Genomic DNA, 19,667 nt, shown 5'->3' with positions numbered 1-19,667 from the left:
AGAACACATTATGGAACTGGAACTGCAGCTTGATGACCTTCGGTGAGGAGTTACAGGGAGGTTGCTCAAGGCAGGTGACTGGATGACTCTCAGGAGAAGGAAGGTAAATGGGAAGCCAGTGCAGAATGCCCCGTGGCCGTTTCCCTCAATAATAAGTATACCACTTGACAACTTACCAGGGCAGAGCCGCAGTGTCCGGGTCTCTGGCACTGACTGGCTCAGAAGAGAAGAGGGGTGAAGAGAACTGCAGTAGTGATAGGAGATTCCATAGTCAGAGGAACAGAGGAGACTCTGTGGGCACAATGGAGACAGGAGGATGGTATGTTGCCTCCCAGGTGCAGGGATCAGGGATGTCTCGGGTTGGGTACACAGCATTCGAAAGGAGGTGGGGAAGCAGTCAGATCTTGCTACATATCAGTACCAATGACACAGGCAGGAAAGCAGATGAGGGCCTGAAGAGAGATTTTAGGAAGCTAGGTGGAAAGCTAAAAGCATTACCCCTAAGGTAGTGATCTCCGGATTGCTGCTTGTGCCACGTGCCAGTGAGAGTAAGAATAGGATAACTTGTCAGATGAATGCAGGGCTGAGGAACAGGGGTTAAGATTTATGGATCATTGGGATTTCTTCTGGGGGAAGAACAATGTATACAAAAGGGAAGGGAACCTAGGGGGACCAATACCCTTGCAGGTAGGTTTGCTAGAGCTGCTTGGGAGGGTTTAAACTAATTTGGCAGGGTGATAGGGCTGAGGATGGGGCAGTTGCTTTACAAACAGAGGCAGTGTGTAGTGAGACTGCTAGCAAAGGCAAGCCGATGACAGGGCACAAGTGCAGTCAACGGGATGAGCTGCAATGTAAAAGGGGGACAAAATCAGTAAGGGTGATGAATACAGTACTGAAGGTGTTATATTTGAATGCACACAGTATACGAAATAAGGTAGATGAACTTGTAACACAGTTAGAGATTGACATGTAAGATGTGGGCATCAGTGAGTCGTGGCTGAAAGAAGATTATAGCTGGGAACTTAATGTCCAAGGAGGCATATTGTATTGAAAGGTCAGGCAGGTAGTCAAGAGAGGGTGGGGTGGCTCTGTTGTTAAAAAAATGAAATCAAATCATTAGAAGAAGTAATGTAGGATCGGAAGGCGTAGAATAATTTTGGGTTGAGCTAAGAAACTGCAAAAGGTAAATAAACACTGTTAAGAGTGATATACAGATCTCCAAACTGTAGCAAAGATGTGGTTTACAAATTACAATGAGAGATAGAAAATGCATGTCAAAAGGATAATGTTATGATAATCATGGGGGATTTCAACATGCAGGTAGATTGGGAAAATCAGGTCGGTGCTGGATCCCAAGAGGGGGAATTTATAGAATGCCAATGAGATGTTTTTTTAGAGCAGCTTGTAGTAGAGCCCACTAGGGGTTCAGCTATTCTGGATTGGCTGTTGTGCAATGAAGCAGAATTGATTAGAGAGCTGAAGGTGAAGGAAGCCTTAGGAGACAGTGATCATAATATGATAGAATTCACCCTGCAATTTGAGAAGGAGAAGCTAAAGTCAGATGTATCAATATTACAATGGAGTAAAGAGAATTGCAGAGGCATGAGAGAGAAGCTGACCAAAACTGATTGGAAGAGAACACTAGCACGGATGACAGCAGAGCAGCAATGGCTGTAATTTCTGGGAGCAATCGGAAGGCACACAATAGATACATCCCAAATAAGAAGAGGTATTCTGAAGGCAGGATGACTCAGCTGTGGCTGACAAGAGAAGTCAAAGCCAACATAAAGCCAAAAAGAGGGCAAATAACAGAGCAAAAATGAGTGGGAAGTTAGAGGATTGGGAGGCTTTTAAAAATCAGCAGAAGACGACTAAAGAGTCATAAAGAAGGAAAAGATGGAATATGAAGGAAAGCTGGCCAATAATATTAAAGAGGATACCAAAAGTCTCTTCAGATATATAAAGACTAAAAGAGAGGTGAGAGTAGATATTGGACTGCTGGAAAGTTAGTAATAGGGGAAAAGGAAATTGCGGACAAACTGAATAAGTATTTTGCATCAGCCTTTACTGTAGAAGACACTTGCAGTATGACGGAGGTTCAAGAGTGTCAGGGGGCAGAAGTGAGTGCAGTAGCCATTACTAGGGAGAAGGTACTTGAGAAACTGAAAGATCTGAAGATAGATAAGTCACCTGGACCAAGAGTTCTGAAAGAGGTGGCTAAAGAGATTGTGGAGGTATTATTAATGATCTTTCAAGAATCAGTAGATTCTGGCACGGTTCCAGAGGATTGGAGAATTGCAAATGACATTCCACTCTTCAAGAATGGAGACAGGCAGAAGAAAGGAAATTACAGGCCAGTTAGTCTGACCTCAGTGGTTGGAAAGATGTTTGAGTCGATTGATAAAGATGTGGTTTTAGGGTACTAGGAGTCACATGATAAAATAGGCCAAATTCAGCATGGTTTTCCTATAGGAAAATCTAGCATGACAAATCTGTTAGAATTATTTGAAGAAATAACAAGCAGGAGAATCGGATGTTGTGTACCTGGGTTTTCAGAAGGCCTTTGACAAGGTGCCACACGTAAGGCTGCTTAACAAGTTAAGCTATTACAGAAAAGATACTAGCATGGATAGTGCATTGGCTGATTGACAGGAGGCAAGGAGTGGGAATAAAGGGAGCCTTTTCTGGTTGGCTGCCAGTGACAAATGGTATCCACTTCTTTTTAGCAACACACATCAAAGTTGCTGGTGAACGCAGCAGGCCAGGCAGCATCTATAGGAAGAGGTACAGTCGACGTTTCGGGCTGAGATCCTTCATCAGGTTAGTCCTGACGAGGGGTCTCAGCCCGAAACGTCGACTGTACCTATTCCTATAGATGCTGCCTGGCCTGCTGCGTTCACCAGCATTTTTTGGTGTGTGTTGCTTGAATTCCAAGCATCTGCAGATTTCCTCGAGTACACTTCTTTTTACATTGTATGTCAAAGATTTGGATGAAGGAATAGATGGCTTTGTAGCCAACTTTGTGGATGATACGAAGATAGGTGGATGGGCAGGTAGTGTTGAGGATGCAGAGTGACTACGGAAGGACTTAGACAGATTAGGAGAATGGGCAAAGATGAGGCAGATGGAATACAGTGTCAAGAAGTGTATGGTTATGCACTTTGGTAGAAAAAATAAAAGCGTAGACTATTTTCTAACTGGAGAGAGAATTCACAAATCTGAGGTGTAAAGGGACTTGGGAGTCCTCGTGTAGGATTTCCTAAAGGTTAATTTGCAGGTTGAGTCAATGGAGAGGAAGGCAAATGCAATGAAATGAAATGTACTCATTTCAAGAAGATTAGAATAGAAATGCAAGGATGTACTGTTAAGGCTTTATGATGCACTGGTGAAGCTTCATTTCGAGTATTATGAGTAGTTTTGGGCCCCTTATCTAAGAAAGGATGTGCTTACATTGAACAGTGTTCAAAGGAGGTTCATGAAAATGATTCTGGGATTGAAAGGCTTGTCATATGAGAAACTTTTGATGGTTCTGAGCCTGTACTCACTGGAATTCAGAAAAGTGAGGGGGGATCTCATTGAAAGCTATCGAATGTTGAAAGGCCTTGATAGAGTAAATTTGGAGAGGATGCTCCCTTTCGTAGGGGAGTCTAAGGCTAGAGCACACAGCCTCAGAATAGAGGGATGTCCATTTAGAAAGGTGATGAGAGGAATTTTTTTTAAGCTAGAGAGTGGTGAATCTGTCAAATTAGTTGCCACAGATGGCTGTGGAGGCCAAGTCATTGGGCTTATTTAATGCACAGGTTGACAAATTTTTATTAGTCAGGGCAAGAAGCGATACAGGGAGAAAGTGGAAGATTGGAGCTGAGAGGGAAATGGATCAGCCATGATGAAATAACGGAGCCAAGTGATCAAATTCTGCTCCTATATCCTGTTGTCTTAAGGAATAAGACACCAGAACTAATTCAACCTGCTGATTTCTATCCCATCAGTCTACTGTCAACTATCAAATCAATAGATGTTACTGCTATCATGTCAAATTTCCTTAAGACCATAAGAAATAGGAGCAGAATTAGGCCATTCAGCCCATCAAGTCTGCTCTGCCATTTATCATGGCTGATCCTGGATCCCACTCAACCCCATACACCTGCCTTCCCACTGTATCCTTTGATGCCCTGACCGATCAGGAAACAATCAATTCTGCCTTAAATATACCCACGGACTTGACCTCCACCGCAGTCTGTGGCAGAACATTTCACAGACCCACTACCCTCTGGCTAAAAAAAAATTCCTTCTTACCTCTGTTTAGAGGGCATAGCCTCAAAACCTTCTAGAACAGAGGTAAGAAGGAATTTTTTTTGTCCTGGATACACCCACCACAGGAAACATCCTCTCCACATCCACCCTATCTAGTCCTTTCAACATTCGGTAGATTCCAATGAGATCACCATGCATTCTTCTAAATTCCAGTGAGTACAGGCTCACTGGAATTTTTTTTGTCCTGGATACACCCACCACAGGAAACATCCTCTCCACATCCACCCTATCTAGTCCTTTCAACATTCGGTAGATTCCAATGAGATCACCATGCATTCTTCTAAATTCCAGTGAGTACAGGCTCAAAGCCGCCAAGCGCTCCTCGTATGTTGATCCTTTCATTCCCAGTGAACTTCCCCTGGACTCTCCAATTACAACACATCCTTTCTGAGATATGGGGCCCAAAATTGTTGACGTTACTCCAAATGCAGCCTGATTAGTGTCTTATAAAGGGTCACAATTCTTTCCTTGTTTTTATATTCGATTCCCCTTGAAATAAATGCCAACATTGCATTTGCCTCCTTTACCACAGACTCAACCTTTAAATTAACCTCCTGGGAGTCTTGCACAAGGACTCCCAAGTCCCTCTGCACCTCTCATGTTTGACCCTTCTCCCCATTTAGATAACAGTCTGCACTATTGTTCCTTTTACCAAAATGCATTATCATACATTTCCCAATACTGTATTCCATCTGCCACTTTTTTGCCCATTCTTCCAATTTGTCCGTCCTGCTGCAATCGCATTGCTTCCTCAGCACTATCTACACCCCACTTTTCCTCGTATCATCCACAAACTTTGCCACAAGGCCATCAATTCCATTATCAAAATCAATGACAAACAATGTGAAAAGTAGCGGTCCCAATACTGACCCCTGAGGAACACCACAAGATATCGGCAGCCAACTAGAAAAGGCCCCTTTTAAACCCAGTCGCTGTCTCCTGCCTGTCAGTCCATCCTCTATCCATGCCAGTATCTTTCCTGTAACGCCATAGGATTTTACCTTGTTAAGTAGCCTCATGTGTGGCACCTTATCAAATGCCTTCTGAAAATCCAAGTAAGTGATGTTCTCCTCCCTTCCTCTCTGGGCTATGTTTATATCAATACAATATGCTTGACCTTTATACTGCAAACAGAATGGACAAACATGCTGCTCTAACCAATAATACTCACATCCTGACAAAAGTATAAATATAACAGCATCCTCATAGAAAATGCAGGTGATTTGAAAGATCCATTACGTTTATTAAACCCCCATTAAAATAGGCCAGTTGCTATCTAAAGTAAAGAATGTTGCATACCTGCTTTTGGTAGAACTCACAACAGACATTGGGTGATTATTATCATCCTTTACTGCCAGTATATTATCCTGTTTAAGAACAGAAAAGATGAATGCTTTTTACCAGTACAGCATCTAATAAGAAGGTACAAATGCCATACAAATGTATAATCTAAGCAAAACTGCAAAACGAGTTTGTTACCACTATTACTAAAGATCATTGGGAATACAGAATTAACAGGCTTGTTCCCTCTCTCTCATCTCAAGGACCTGGATGTGAAGTGACTTTGTGTCCTTTTCTCTCAGTCTTTAAAGGCTTGGTAAGAATCTGCAATTGAATGTAACCCAGAAGCACTAAGCTCCTTTAGTTTAACTCTATTTTAACTCAGTATGATAAAAACTAATTGGAAAATGCAAAGGTTCATGTGATTCCATAGTCTAGACTCTTATGAAGTGTCAATTTATAGCACTTTGTTTAGACAAAGTAGCTGGAGCACAACATTTCCCCTTTTACTGAGTGATCTTTGCTGGCAAAATATGTCCACCTACTTCACAGTTGCTTTGGTTTTTCTTGTGACTGGGGATAAAAGGGAAGGGAAAGGAAATGAGATGGTATCATCCTCAGGCATTTAATTGCAAACAATTCCATTGCAAGGCTGGGAATTTCTGCCAGCATGAACAGGTGATTGATCTCTCTGTGAAGGAGGGGAGGGTAGAATAACAAACCTTAGCTGGGCAACTTTCCTCCAATTTGGTATCCTGCTATTAAAGGGAGAGTGTTACAGCAATTTCCTGTACTAATCCTTAGAGATTTTGTGACTGTTATTTCTTTTGGGGAATACTTTTTACAACAAAATACTGTATCAATATAGAAGACACACAGAAACTGTAGAATTTAAGAGTTTTTACCGTTTATTCCTTGTAACTATACAAATTTGGTTCTGTTTCCCCTCAGCATCTATAATGGCTGTTGAAAACATACTATACTAAAAATTGTATTAAAAATTTTCCAGATGCCGTGTCCATAATGAGAGAACAGAGGAGTGATCCGTCTGAGACGTTATGTTCTACCTAACTTAGAACCCTGCATCAGATATTGACTGCTGGCAACAGTTCCTGGACAGAGTTAGTTGATTTTTATTCCATTACACTATTGTTCATTGTATCTGGGTGTTGTGGTGCAGATGTCAATGTATAAAAAATTCTGATCAATTGGCATTGGTTAGCAGTGTATGATGCACGTTATTGTGACTTTGAAACTGTTAATAGCACCAAACTGTTTGGGGAACATTCATGGCTGTGCATTCACCTTAAATATTTCACCTGTTGCACAAATTAACATATGAAATAACAAAAGGCGCACGACCCCATCTGATCTGTTCAACAGTGCATCATATAACAGACACAGTTCAAAGTAAATTTTATTATCAAAGTACGTACTGTATATATCACTTTATACCAACCTAAGATTAATTTTCTTATGGCATACTCGAAAAATCTGTAAAATAATATCTATAACAGGATCAATGAAAGATCCAAGTGCAGAAGACAGCAAACTGCACAAGTGTAAATAAATTGCAATAGATAACATGAACGTGAGATGACGAGTCCTTGAAAGTGAGTTCAATGGTTATGGGAACATTTCAATGATGGGACAAATGGAGTTGGGTGTAGTTATCTCCTTTTGTTCAAGCCAGATGGTTGAGGGGTGGCAACTGTTCTTGAACCTGGTGATGTGAGTCCTGAGGCTCTTGTACCTTCTACTTGATGGCAGCAGCAAGAAGAGAGCATGACCTGGGAGGTGAGGGTCTTTGATGATTGATGCTGCTTTCCTACGACAGCGTTGCATTTAGACGTGCTCAATGGTTGGGAGAGCTCTAACCATGATGTACTGGGCTAAATCCACTACTTTTTGTAGGATTTTTCATTCATAGGCATTGGTGTTTCCATACCAGGCCATGATGCATCCAGTCAATACAGTCTCCACTGCTGATCTATAGAAGCTTGTCAAAGTTTTCGGTGGCATGCTGAATCTCTGCAAATTCCTGAGGAGATAGAAGTGCTGCCGTGCTTTCTCTGCAATTGCACTAACGGTGCTGGGCCCAGGACAGATCCTTTGAAATGGTAACACCTGGGAATTTAAAGCTGTTAACCGTCTCTACCTCTGATTCTCCAATGAGGACTGGCTCATGGACCTCTGGTTCCCTCTCCTGAAGCCTATAATGAGTTTCTTGGTCCTGCTGACATTGAGTGAGATCTCACTGAGCACACCAGCCAGTTGGTCAGCACAGTTCTTTAGTATGTGGCCAGGTACCTCATCTGGTCCGTATGATCTCCATGGATTCACCTTACTGAAGTCAGACGACATTGTGCAGTGTTGTGAGCACTTGATTAGAGTTGGCTGTTGGTGGTATGTAAACTGAGGTTCAGATTATAGATGAGAACTCCAGAGACAGATAGAACAGGAAACCTTTGATCATTAGGTGCTCAAGTTTGGGGGAACCTGAGTTCATCAGAATTGCCATGTCAGAGCACCTACGAGAGTTAACCACAAAACACACACCTCCTCCTTTTGCCTTTCCCGAGTCAGCAGTTTGGTCCATTCTGTGAATGAAGAATCCTGGTTTGACTGCTACACCTGGTGTGCCCGGAAAAAGCCACGTTTCAATAATGCATACAATTGAGTCTCTGATACAGCAGACAACAGGAATTCTGCAGATGCTGGAAATTCAAGCAACACACATCAAAGTTGCTGGTGAACACAGCAGGCCAGGCAGCATCTCTAGGAAGAGGTGCAGTCGACGTTTCAGGCCGAGACCCTTCGTCAGGACTAACTGAAGGAAGAGTGAGTAAGGGATTAATCACTCTTCCTTCAGTTAGTTCTGACGAAGGGTCTCAGCCTGAAACGTCGACTGCACCTCTTCCTAGAGATGCTGCCTGGCCTGCTGCGTTCACCAGCAACTTTGATGTGTGTTCCTCTGATACAGCAGTCTCGCCCTCAATTCCTCACTTTTGCTCTCAGCGACTGCACATTTGCTGACAAGATGCTGGGTTGAGGAGGCCTCATCCTTCTGCATTTCAGTTTGCCTTAGAGTCCCCCTCTCCTTTCTTGCTTTCAGTCATGGTGATGAACCTTAGAGGTGCCGTGCCTGACTGGTCCGGGTTCTTCACTCCATCTTGAGATATGAAGATCAATGAGTTGATTTCAAAGTCCAATATTTGAGCAGAAGTCATGTGCTGCAGAGTGCAGTGAAAGTAATCCAAAAGAAATATATTTAAGAGAAATTTTGGATCAATTTTCTGCAGCCCACAGAACGTCGCCGAAGATCATTGACGTCATCTTGAAAGAGTGGAATTGTTGGATATTCATTAATTACTTATTGGAATTTCAGAGATTCACCTTATCTCTTAATGACCAGTTCATATTGTTGAGACATTGTTGGCAATGGTCTCCAAGTACACCAAATTACATCATTTGATAGGCTAATAAAGATGAAATATCCCGTTTAATAAATTATATAATCTTTGGACAAGCAAACAGAACCTGCTCACTGAAGCATTAAAGGAGTTTCCCTTAGTTATTGTCTATTTCTAATTGGTTTGAACTCAATGCAACCAACAATGGTTTTGTCGTTTGAATATTTGTTATCAAAATAACAAGTCATGCTACAAGTCATACAGTAGCACTTCATTGTAAAATCAATTTCTGCATCCAAACCAGCCAGGCAAATAATTTTAGGGGAAAAAACTCTCAGAATTAAATGGCTAAGACTTACCTTGTACTTGCGAAGTATTGAGGAATGATTGAGGATCCTGTCTGTGTCTACACTGTCACGTGGGACGACCACTATTCCAAAATCACCCACTATAACTTCCACCTAGGGAAGGAAATTTCAAGATATAATAGTAATCACAATGATATAGCCATGATTTGTGAATTCAGTTGGATGATTTCTTTTCCCCAAGTTGCTATAATGTGTGAGTCACCTGTGTTAAGGACTGGATGCATGAGGAACAGAAGGAAGCTAATGGCCAAAATAATTCACAACTTTTAATGAATTCCCATTTTTTGCCTTGTGCTTATATAAGTGGATAAACCCCAAATTAAACAAGAGCATCACGAAGAATCTCTGAATGAACTCAGTGACTGATGAAAGTAGCTTGAAAGGGAAGCGCAAAATGGGTTCTTACAGTTATATGAGACCTTGGTCGGACCCCACTTGGAGTACTGTGTTCAGTTCTGGTCACCTCACTACAGGAAGGATGTGGACTGTATAAAGAGAGTGCAGGGGAGATTCACAAGGATGTTGCCTGGATTGGGGAGCATGCCAAATGAGAATAGGTTGAGTGAACTTGGCCTTTTCTCCTTGGAGTGACAGAGGATGAGAGGTGATTTAATAGAGGTGTAGTAGATGATGAGAGGCAATGATAGTGTGGATAGCCAGAGGCTTTTTCCCAGGGCTGAAATGACTAACACAAGGGGGCGTAGTTTTAAGGTGCTTGGAAGTAGGTACAGAGGGGATGTCTGTTTTTCACTCAGAGTGCTGGGTGCGTGGAATGCACTGCCGGTGACAGTGGTAGAGGTGGATACAAAAGGGTCTTTTAAGAGACTCTTAAATAGGTACATGGAGCTTAGAAAAATAGAGGGCAATGCGGTAGGGAGATTCTAGGCAGTTTCTAGAGTAAGTTACATGGTCGGCACAACATTGTGGGCCGAAGGGCCTGTATGTACTGTAGATTTCTATGTTCTATGTTCATACCTCGGATGCTCCTCATCTTGTCTCATCCAAGGAAAGCCAGACAACTTGCAGGCAGGAAGCATTTTTATACACTTCATTTTGTTTTCAGTACAATACTTACAGTTTTATTTCTAAACTCATTCTTTTAACATGAACTGCCAAAGTTATAAAAACACCTCTACAGTAAAGTCAACCATTATTAGCCGTGAACTCTGCAAATATAAACAGCAAATAAGTTATAGCAGGAAGATATACTTACATCTTCCTCATTCCATAGGCCAGGGATACAAAAGGATTCCAGCAAATCACTGCCACACAGCAACAAGATCCGGAGCTCTGAATGGGTGGAAGATGAACAATATTTTACACTAAGAAAGGTGTCCTTCCAAACACAGGGGGTTTACATTGAATTAAGAACTATCACACAATATGTGGAGCAGAAGTTCTACTTGGGACAGAGAAGATAAAGGAATTTTAGCCAATACTTTCACTGAATACACAATATCCTTTCTGCCACATTTACTTCTCTTTCTCTTTTGTGCACTAAATGAAATTGGAGAACAGTGAAATGGCAGCTAACAATACAAAGAATATACTTGTTTCAACGATGAGACTATTGTTTTCTGTATGGCAAAGTGGAAGCTGGAATAGGCAAGGGTTAAAGATATGCAGGCCAGATTGACTGTGGCAGTATGCAGTCAAACTCAGACAAGGGAGGCCGTTGAAGGGAGACTGCCAGAGCCAATCTTGCTTACTGCAGACAGACAGGTGAGAATCACTGACAGTGTGTAATCAACCAGGAAGAACATAGCTTCCCTTTGCACAGTAGGGGGTGCCGGAGACAGACAATATAGGAATACTGGAAGGGTGTGAACTACACCCAACAAGTAAGGGACAATTGATTCACAAACTTCAAAGTACCACCCGTTGTCAGCTTGTAGTTCCTTTTGAGTTTGAGCATCTCCATTGTGAAAGGCGGTTGATCTTGCAAGTAAGGAATTCAAACTACGCAATTTACCACATGGCCAACATCTGTAACTGATAAGCCAATTCCGTATAAAAACAACAGTTTTCTGTTCAGACTTCAGAACAGTGTGAGTGACAGGGGCCACGCTGTTCTCCTTGTGCACGAGGAAAATAAAGTATGCGTGTTCAGGGCCCAACTATTCTATTTTATTTTTGGCGATAACAGTTACTTGGAGGTTCTGTCAAGATGCCTAACACTTGGCTCCGTTATATGGCAGAAAGGAATTCAGCCCTGGTAACTGATCAGTCCTAAATCCTAGGCTGCTCATACTTGAGAAAGGGACTGAGTCTGCTGTTGGAATGCAAATTCCCTCCTGTGTGGAGTGGTCAAGGTATGCCGACACCTAGTCAGGGTCATTGACAAAGGACTCGCATTGTGTGGGAGTTGTGAGAGTGCCTGTGTTCTGGGCCCAGTTACTTTATATTATTATCCATCACAGCTTGTCTAAACCAGCACTTCATGGTCCTCCTGCATGCCGTGATGCTTTGCCAAATTGCTGCAGTCTTTGTGGTGTTTGTTTTGCCATTGGAAACGACACTAATGAATGGCACCCTTAACCATGTTAGAATCAAAGTTTTTAAAAGCAGCTTTAGTTTACAAACAAAAAAAAATCATTACTCTCATTTTCTAGCCCTATCCTCCCTCACCTGGCATAAATATAACTGTGAAGAGGGACAAACAGTCAGGTTGTTCAATCCAGGACCAAAATGCCACCATGGCTTAGCCCAAAGTAATTGGGCATGAAAATTTTCTGTGGATTTGGAATCACTTATTGACCGGACAAGCTGAGGGCATCAGAGTTTATCCCTAACTGACATAGATGAACTAGAACAACAAACAACAGGAATTCTGCAGATGCTGGAAATTCAAGCAACACACATCAAAGTTGCTGGTGAACGCAGCAGGCCAGGCAGCATCTCTAGGAAGAGGTACAGTCGACGTTTTGGACTAGTCCTGACGAAGGGTCTCGGCCTGAAACATCGACTGTACCTCTTCCTAGAGATGCTGCCTGGCCTGCTGCGTTCACCAGCAACTTTGATAGATGAACTAGATTGATTTTGATTTCCCATGGTCACAGCATAGGTAACAAATCTATATTTTAAAATTCTGGGATATTTAAATAACTAAATTTAAAATTATGTCTCCAGTTAGTTGGTCCAGGACCTGGACTTATCTATATAACCACAATCCTTAAACATAATACATTCAAGGCCATCTCCACTGCATTCATGATTAATGTTTAGAGGAGTCAAATACTTGTACAAAACTGAGTACAAAGTTTGTGTATATGCATGGCTGTTTAAATTTGATGGTTCAATCTCACTGGCTCTCCACATGGCTTTAGACCACCTGGACAACGCAAACACCTATGTCAGGATGCTGTTCGTCGACTATAGCTCAGTATTTAATACCGTCATTCCCACAATCCTGATTGAGAAGTTGCAGAACCTGGACCTCTGTACCTCCCTCTGCAATTGAATCCTCAACTTCCTAACCGGAAGACCACAATCTGTGCAGATTGGTGATAACATCTCCTCCTTGCTGACTATCAACACTGGCGCACCTCAGGGGTGTGTGCTTAGCCCACTGCTCTACTCTCCGTATACACATGACTGTGTGGTTAGGTATAGCTCAAATACCATCTATAAGTTTGCTGATGATACATCCATTGTTGTCAGGTGGAGATGAGAGGGCGTACAGGAGTGAGACCTGCCAACTAGTGGAATGGTGCCACAGCAACAACCTGGCACTCAACGTCAGTAAGACGAAAGAGCTGACTGTGGACCTCAGGAAGGGTAAGAGGAAGGAACACATACCAATCCTCATAGAGGGATCAGAAATGGAGAGAGTGAGCAGTTTCAAGTTCCTGGGTGGCAAGATCTCTGAGGATCTAACCTGGTCCCAACATATCGATGAAGTTATAAAGAAGGCAAGACAGCGATTGTACTTAATTAGGAGTTTGAAGAGATATGGCATGTCAACAAATACACCCGAAAACCTCCATAGATGTATCGTGGAGAGCATTCTGACAGACTGCATCACTGTCTGGTATTGGGGGGGGGGCAGGGTGCGTACGCACAGGATCGAAAGGAGCTGCAGAGGGTTGTAAATCTAGTCAGTTCCATCTTGGGTACTAACCTACACTAACCTTCAAGGAGCGGTGTCTCAGAAAGGCAGCGTCCATTATTAAGGACCTCCAGCACCCAGGGCATGCCCTTTTCTCACTGTTACTATCAGGTAGGAGGTACAGAAGCCTGAAGGCACACACTCAGTGATTCAGGAACAGCTTCTTCCCCTCTGCCATCTGATTCCTAAATGCATTGAACCCTTAGACACTACCTCACTTTTTTTTATATACAGTATTTCCATTTTTTGTAAGTTTTTAATCAATTCAATATACATATACTGTAATTGATTTACTTACAGTATTTATTATTATTTTATTATTTTTTTTTCTCTTCTCTATTATGTATTGCATTGAACTGCTGCTGCTGAGTTAACAAACTTCACGCCACATGCCGGTGATAATAAACCTGATTCTGATTCGCATTCGCATTCTCATTCAGCATGTTAACTGGGGTTCCATGCTCAGAGAGCAAAGCTCGGCAGACCAAACTGCAATCAGCCCCAAATCTTCCAACTCTCACTGAAGGCAACTTTCCTCTTGTTGCAGATGAAGGAATTAATCTTTTGAAATCAATGAGAGCCAGGATCAATAAGCCACAAAGATGGTGACCTCGATGTGCAATTAATGTGTGCTTGTTTAACATGCTGATTACATTCGATGTTGTGATGTTCGCCAAGCCTGGCAATTAACTCGCAGGCATTTCATCATCAGTTGAGGTGACATTGATGCTGAAAGCCCCCCCCCCCCATTCTCCCTGACAACTGAATATCCTCTATTAGGTTCTTTTAATGTAGCATTGCTGTCAACCTACAACTTTCCTATGCAGGTTGTTGTAAAGACCTCATCAGAAACCTCTGCGGGAGAATACCCGCACAATTTCTCCCTCTGGCAGTCTGGCAACACCCTGTCCTACTTGCAGGCCACATAGGCCCAGTGTTTCTACATACATGGGGCCAATTTCTATGCTGTTCATTCCCTCACCATGTGCTCATGGTTGTGATGGTGAGAAAGAGAAATAGGTTTGAGATTTAGCTTCAGCCTCTCTACTGGCCACATCTGAGGTACCATCTTCTCCATGGAAATTGTATCTGCAGCTGTTCCTGCCCGTTATGGGCCAATATTTTGTCAGTAAGTTCCTGCAGTGTGTTGGGTGACATGGTTGTCAGGTGTGTGCAAATGATGGGATGAAGGCAAGGTGTTGTACATTGTTATGAATGAATGAGACCTAATTGGGATTGTTGATGGAGTATGGTACTGTTTCTATATTCAGCAAGAAGTTTGAGTGTGGCTGGTTGGATATGGCATTTGAAGATAGAGCTATCTGTGTGTAATGATGTGTGCTGACTTAAATTTAGTGGGCTGTCACTGTGTTACACAGCTATAGTTGCAAAACTGTACCATGCCTGCTGATTGATTGAAGACCAACTGCTTCAAATAATTTTTTTGTGCGTACGTAATCTTCTCAGTCATGCTGACTTTGTCTGAATCATAAACACAGGGACCTCTTGAAGCATTATATCCAGGATGTTGCCTTGAAAGCTGGCATTGACATCCATAGCAACCAGCTCCTGTGTCCGTACAAAGCTTGTCTCCTCCCATGCATCTTCTCTTATAAGAGCTCAGGTGCTGTGCACATAAACCTTGCTGAATCCCATGTACTGTATAACATGATTACACGTTCCCCAGGGACTGTTAGCTATGCTCCAATGACCTGCTCCTGGAAGAGATGTAGACTGATTTTAGGCACTATAGCCTAACTTAAGCCAAACACAAAAACTCTGTCATTGACCCCTTTGATGCATCCAATGATCACATTTCTCTTGTTGGCACTATCTAAATGCAGCAACCCTTGGCATGAACAAGCAAGGTGAGATCAGTTGGTGAATATTGGTAGATAGGTTTGAGGCATTTGATGTTGCGGTGTTAACTGCAGAACTGAGAGCCCACTCTTTCCTCTGTGGAAGTGGGGACCAAATCTCCTCTCAAACTGAGGACAGAGCAGTACTTAATGCTGTCATTGCCATTCCAACAAAAGCAGCAGTTTCCCTGCTGTCTGGCTACTGCAGTACAAGTTCAGGCTGTTCTTATGCTATGTCAGACAGTTGCCATCATGGATTACTGTGTGTGAAATAGCATGCAGGGAATCAGAGAAATCCAGCCAACGTTTGAGGCTGAGCTGAGTCATCCTCCTGGCGAAGCATGAACTTGGTGCCCCTCCACAAGGCACTATTAACAGTCTACCAGAGGATTTGCTATTGCCTGCACAGACCTCTGCCGCCTGGCTAGACAATGTATAATCCACTGCTCATTCTTCCGGGCCTGCAGCAGCTTGATGTCATCCCTAGGAGCTATCAGCAGTCTGCTCTACCAGACATGCTCCAACCATACAAGGAGAATCCCTGAGACAGGCAGAAGTGCATCGATTGTGTGATACCTTGACAGTGTACAGTGGAAAGAAATTTCATTTATCAACGTTGCTTAGGATATTGATTTTGTGTTTGTTTTTAAGTCCAAAAGTGATGAAGCAGATGCTATAAAAGGTCAATAACTCTGATAAGAAGTACTTAAACAAAAATAGTTCCCTTTGAATTGAGAGCTTCCATTACAGACAAGCAAGTGGCAAACACATTGGTGCTGAAGCATTTCCAGCTCCAGCATAGAAGGTGAAGCCACTTACATCATCTAGCAGACTTTAGGGATGCCTTCCTTACAAAAGTTACGCCACACATTGAGTTTCCTACCTGACGAACAATCTCTCAAATTCCTGGCCTTCAGGCTGAAGGCCTTCCTCCGTTTTGTGCCCAATGTGCCTTCTGCTCATGCTAGATTCCAAGGAGAATGAGGACTAATATATCCAGTTGTGGTGCCAACATATTTGTGCAGAGGCAATCAAGTTGGCAATATGTACATTTGCACCATTCACATATTACAGGATTGAAAGTTAAACCATTTCTAGAAAGTAGAAAATACTTGGGACTGTAGCAAATGCAAACAGGAATGAAACAGCAGATAAATTATGAGTGCTGGATCATCCCTTTAAGTAACACTGATATGAGGTTCTTCCTGCAGCTGAAACCATGTTGAGCCATTCGAAGAGGATTACAGTTGTCCCCCGCTTTCCGAACGTTCTCTTTATGACATTTCGCTTTCACGGAAGACCTACATTAGTACCTGTTTTCGTTAACCGAAAGAGGATTTTCGCTTTTACGAAAAAAGACGCTCGCTTTAAACTTGTGTTTACCCCGGGAAAGAGTACCATGACCACGAAGCCTTGCGCGGGCAGGTGTGTGCGCATGCATGACGTGCAAATGTGTGTACGTGTGCATGCGTGACGTGCGAATCCGTGATATGCACATGCGTGTACGTGCCAATTTTTTTCAACAAATCGATTTTGGCTCAAATTTCCCGATTCTGTTAAGTGAATACTACACTGTACATACATTATTTCTGCTTTATATAGGCTGTGTATTTGTCATATCATTCCTGCTTTCACTATATGTTAGAGTTATTTTAGATTTTATGTGCTATTTGGTATGATTTGGTAGGTTATTTTTTGGGTCCATATAAATTAATGGTAATTGCTTCTTCACTTTACGCCATTTCGGCTTACGAATGGTTTCATAGGAACGCTCTACATTCGCATAGCGGGGGAAACCTGTAGACGTCAAAAATGGTGTTGTCTCAAATCATTGTTCCTCTTCTCTCTTCAGTATTTGATCCCAAATACCCTTCCCCATTACGACACCTGATTCATCCAAAAACATGAATTGGAACCTAAGTCTAGATGAAATGAAGTATCCAATCATTGGGCATTGGAAACTCCAGAGTTCTGAGAGTTTGCAACTTATTTACTTAGTGGAAGTAGCTTTCTCAGCATTGGGGTCATTTAGAACGCAAGGCTTGACAAACTACATTAACAGCCTATGGCAAGCAGGTGTATGTTTTTTAATAATCATTCATTCTGCACATAGCCTGAACGTAGGTCCTCAACAATATGTGAAACTGTTTCGTTCGCATTGCTATCTCGCAGTCTGAGGACATCCAATGGGAAATGGTGTCGAGGATCCTGGTATTGAGTCAGTGTTTTTATAGACACCATTCTCATAATTACAATATTTCTTAAAAGTAAAATTGAGAAATTTAACACAAAAAGTCAGATGGAAATTATTACACTCACCAATCTCTTCATATCTCATTGCTGTACCCAGGTTCGCATTTTCATCTGAAGCAGAGATACAATCAATGAAAGACTGATTTGAAAGATTGTTTGCATTAAAAATAATGATCCTTCTGCAATCTATTGCCTATAGGCAAATGCCTCAGATAATGTACGGGTAATGCAGATTTATCCATTCTTCTTGTACTCCCAACAAGAGAAATGTGTAGTAGGGAACTGGCCTCAGTGCTTTAAAGTTACATTCTCAAACAAGTGTTCATTGGTCTCACGGGCTCACCCACCTATAGTCAGCTCCCTCTGTTTTTACTGATCACATACTTTTCCTCGCATCCCTTGGCTTCCCAGACTTCACTAATCTTGGTTCTCAGAGTTTAAACTCCTAATCCTCATTACTCACATACTGCTGATTTCAGACACAACTCCTGTCCATCTAGTTTTGAATCAAACTTTGCCAGCTTGGTTTTCAACTGCATTGATTATCGGCAGCTGGGTACGTTCTTGATAAATTGGTGAATATTTTGAAAGCATGGTACTTTGTAAGGCAAGACTGAAGTCAATCAAACCTCCGGTGCAGAATCAAATATGTAGGTAGGAGTTTCAGTAAACTTCGAGAAAGTTGTTTATAAGGCTTATTGGAGGAGGTGTGAATAAATAATATTGATTAAGTGCAAATCTACATAAGTACATCGGCTGCAAAAAGTAATAATGCAGGTGTAGGGAATGGTATGTTGGTTGTCGGAGAGATACTCTAGGTTGTAATTATGGAAGCAAGGATGACTTGCTATAATTATGCTGACCTTGGTGAAATCATGCCAGCAGAATTATCTGTAGATTTGGTCTCTAACAGTCGATACGGTGTACTTGCCTTAGACAGAATGTAACAAAGGTTCATCAGATTTATTTCCAGGATAACATCACCGTATGAGAAGCGATTATGGGATTAGGTTTGTATTCATTTGAGTTTAGAAGAATGAGAGGGGATCTAACTAAAATTTACAAAATTCTGACAAGGCTGGACTCATGCAAGACAATTTTTCTCCTGACTGGAATGTCTAGAAGTGAGGGGGCAGGGGAAGAGTGTTAACTATCTCAGATTACCAGACAAGAGATTTAGTACTCAGACCTGGAGGAAGTGATGAACCTATGGAATCTACTGCCACAGGGGGCAGTAGAGGCCAAGTAGTTGAATATATTTAAGGATACAGATAAATCTCCTTGGACCAAAAGGCATTAAGAAAATTGGGAAGTACAAGCAATGTGTTGAGGTTGAGGATCAGCCTTGATTGTATTGAATGACCTCAACACCTGCTTTCCCAACAGCTAAAATGAATGTCAGAGCAATTTCCCATTCTGCATTACTGGCAAATACTATTATAATACTGGCCATATTATTTGCCAAGGGAAATCTCGCATGCAATTGTGGTTGTTGTGTACATCCCTCCCTCTGCCAACCCGACGTCGGCGTGTAACATCATTTACACTGTCATAGCCAGATTACAAACCCAGCACCCGAGTGCCCTCATTACCATCTCGGGTGACTTCAACCATGTTACTATGGCTAGAACACTGCCCAACTTCACGCAGTATGTGAGCTGTACAACCAGAGGGGAGAGGACTCTGGATTTGATGTGCGCTAATGTTAAGGATGCATACAGCTCCTCTCCCCTCCCCCCACTGGGAAGGTCAGATCACAACCTGGTGCATCTAAAACCCTGCTACGTGCCTCTGGTGAAGAGTAAACCTGCAACCTCGAGGACAGTGAGGAAATGGTCGGAGGAGGCTTATGAGGCGCTCCAGGGTTGTTTTGAGGTGACAGAATGGCAGGCACTCTGTGAGCCACATGGAGAGGATATTGATGGGCTCACAGAGTGCATCACCGATTACATCAACTTCTGTGTGGACTGCAATGTTCCGACAAGAACTGTCCTTTGTTATTCAAATAATAAGCCATGGGTGACAAAGGACACTAAGGACATCCTGAACACCAAAAAGAGGGTGTTAAGAG

General features: G+C 42.3%; 1 protein-coding gene across 1 annotated transcript in view; it reads right to left on the bottom strand.

The window, feature by feature from the left end:
• nmnat2 (nicotinamide nucleotide adenylyltransferase 2) overlaps positions 1–19,667 on the bottom strand; it is a 416,424-nt gene that overhangs the window by 7,996 nt on the left and 388,761 nt on the right. The window contains exons 7-10 of the mRNA XM_072274710.1: positions 17,663–17,707; positions 10,590–10,666; positions 9,368–9,469; positions 5,614–5,681 (exon numbers count right to left, since the gene is read on the bottom strand). Of these exons, the coding sequence (XP_072130811.1) occupies positions 5,614–5,681; positions 9,368–9,469; positions 10,590–10,666; positions 17,663–17,707 (292 nt within the window). The remainder of the gene's footprint in view (positions 1–5,613; positions 5,682–9,367; positions 9,470–10,589; positions 10,667–17,662; positions 17,708–19,667) is intronic.

Source organism: Mobula birostris, chromosome 12 (assembly GCF_030028105.1).
Source record: "Mobula birostris isolate sMobBir1 chromosome 12, sMobBir1.hap1, whole genome shotgun sequence".
Taxonomy (NCBI): domain Eukaryota; kingdom Metazoa; phylum Chordata; class Chondrichthyes; order Myliobatiformes; family Myliobatidae; genus Mobula; species Mobula birostris.
This window is presented reverse-complemented; position numbering and strand designations above follow the sequence as displayed.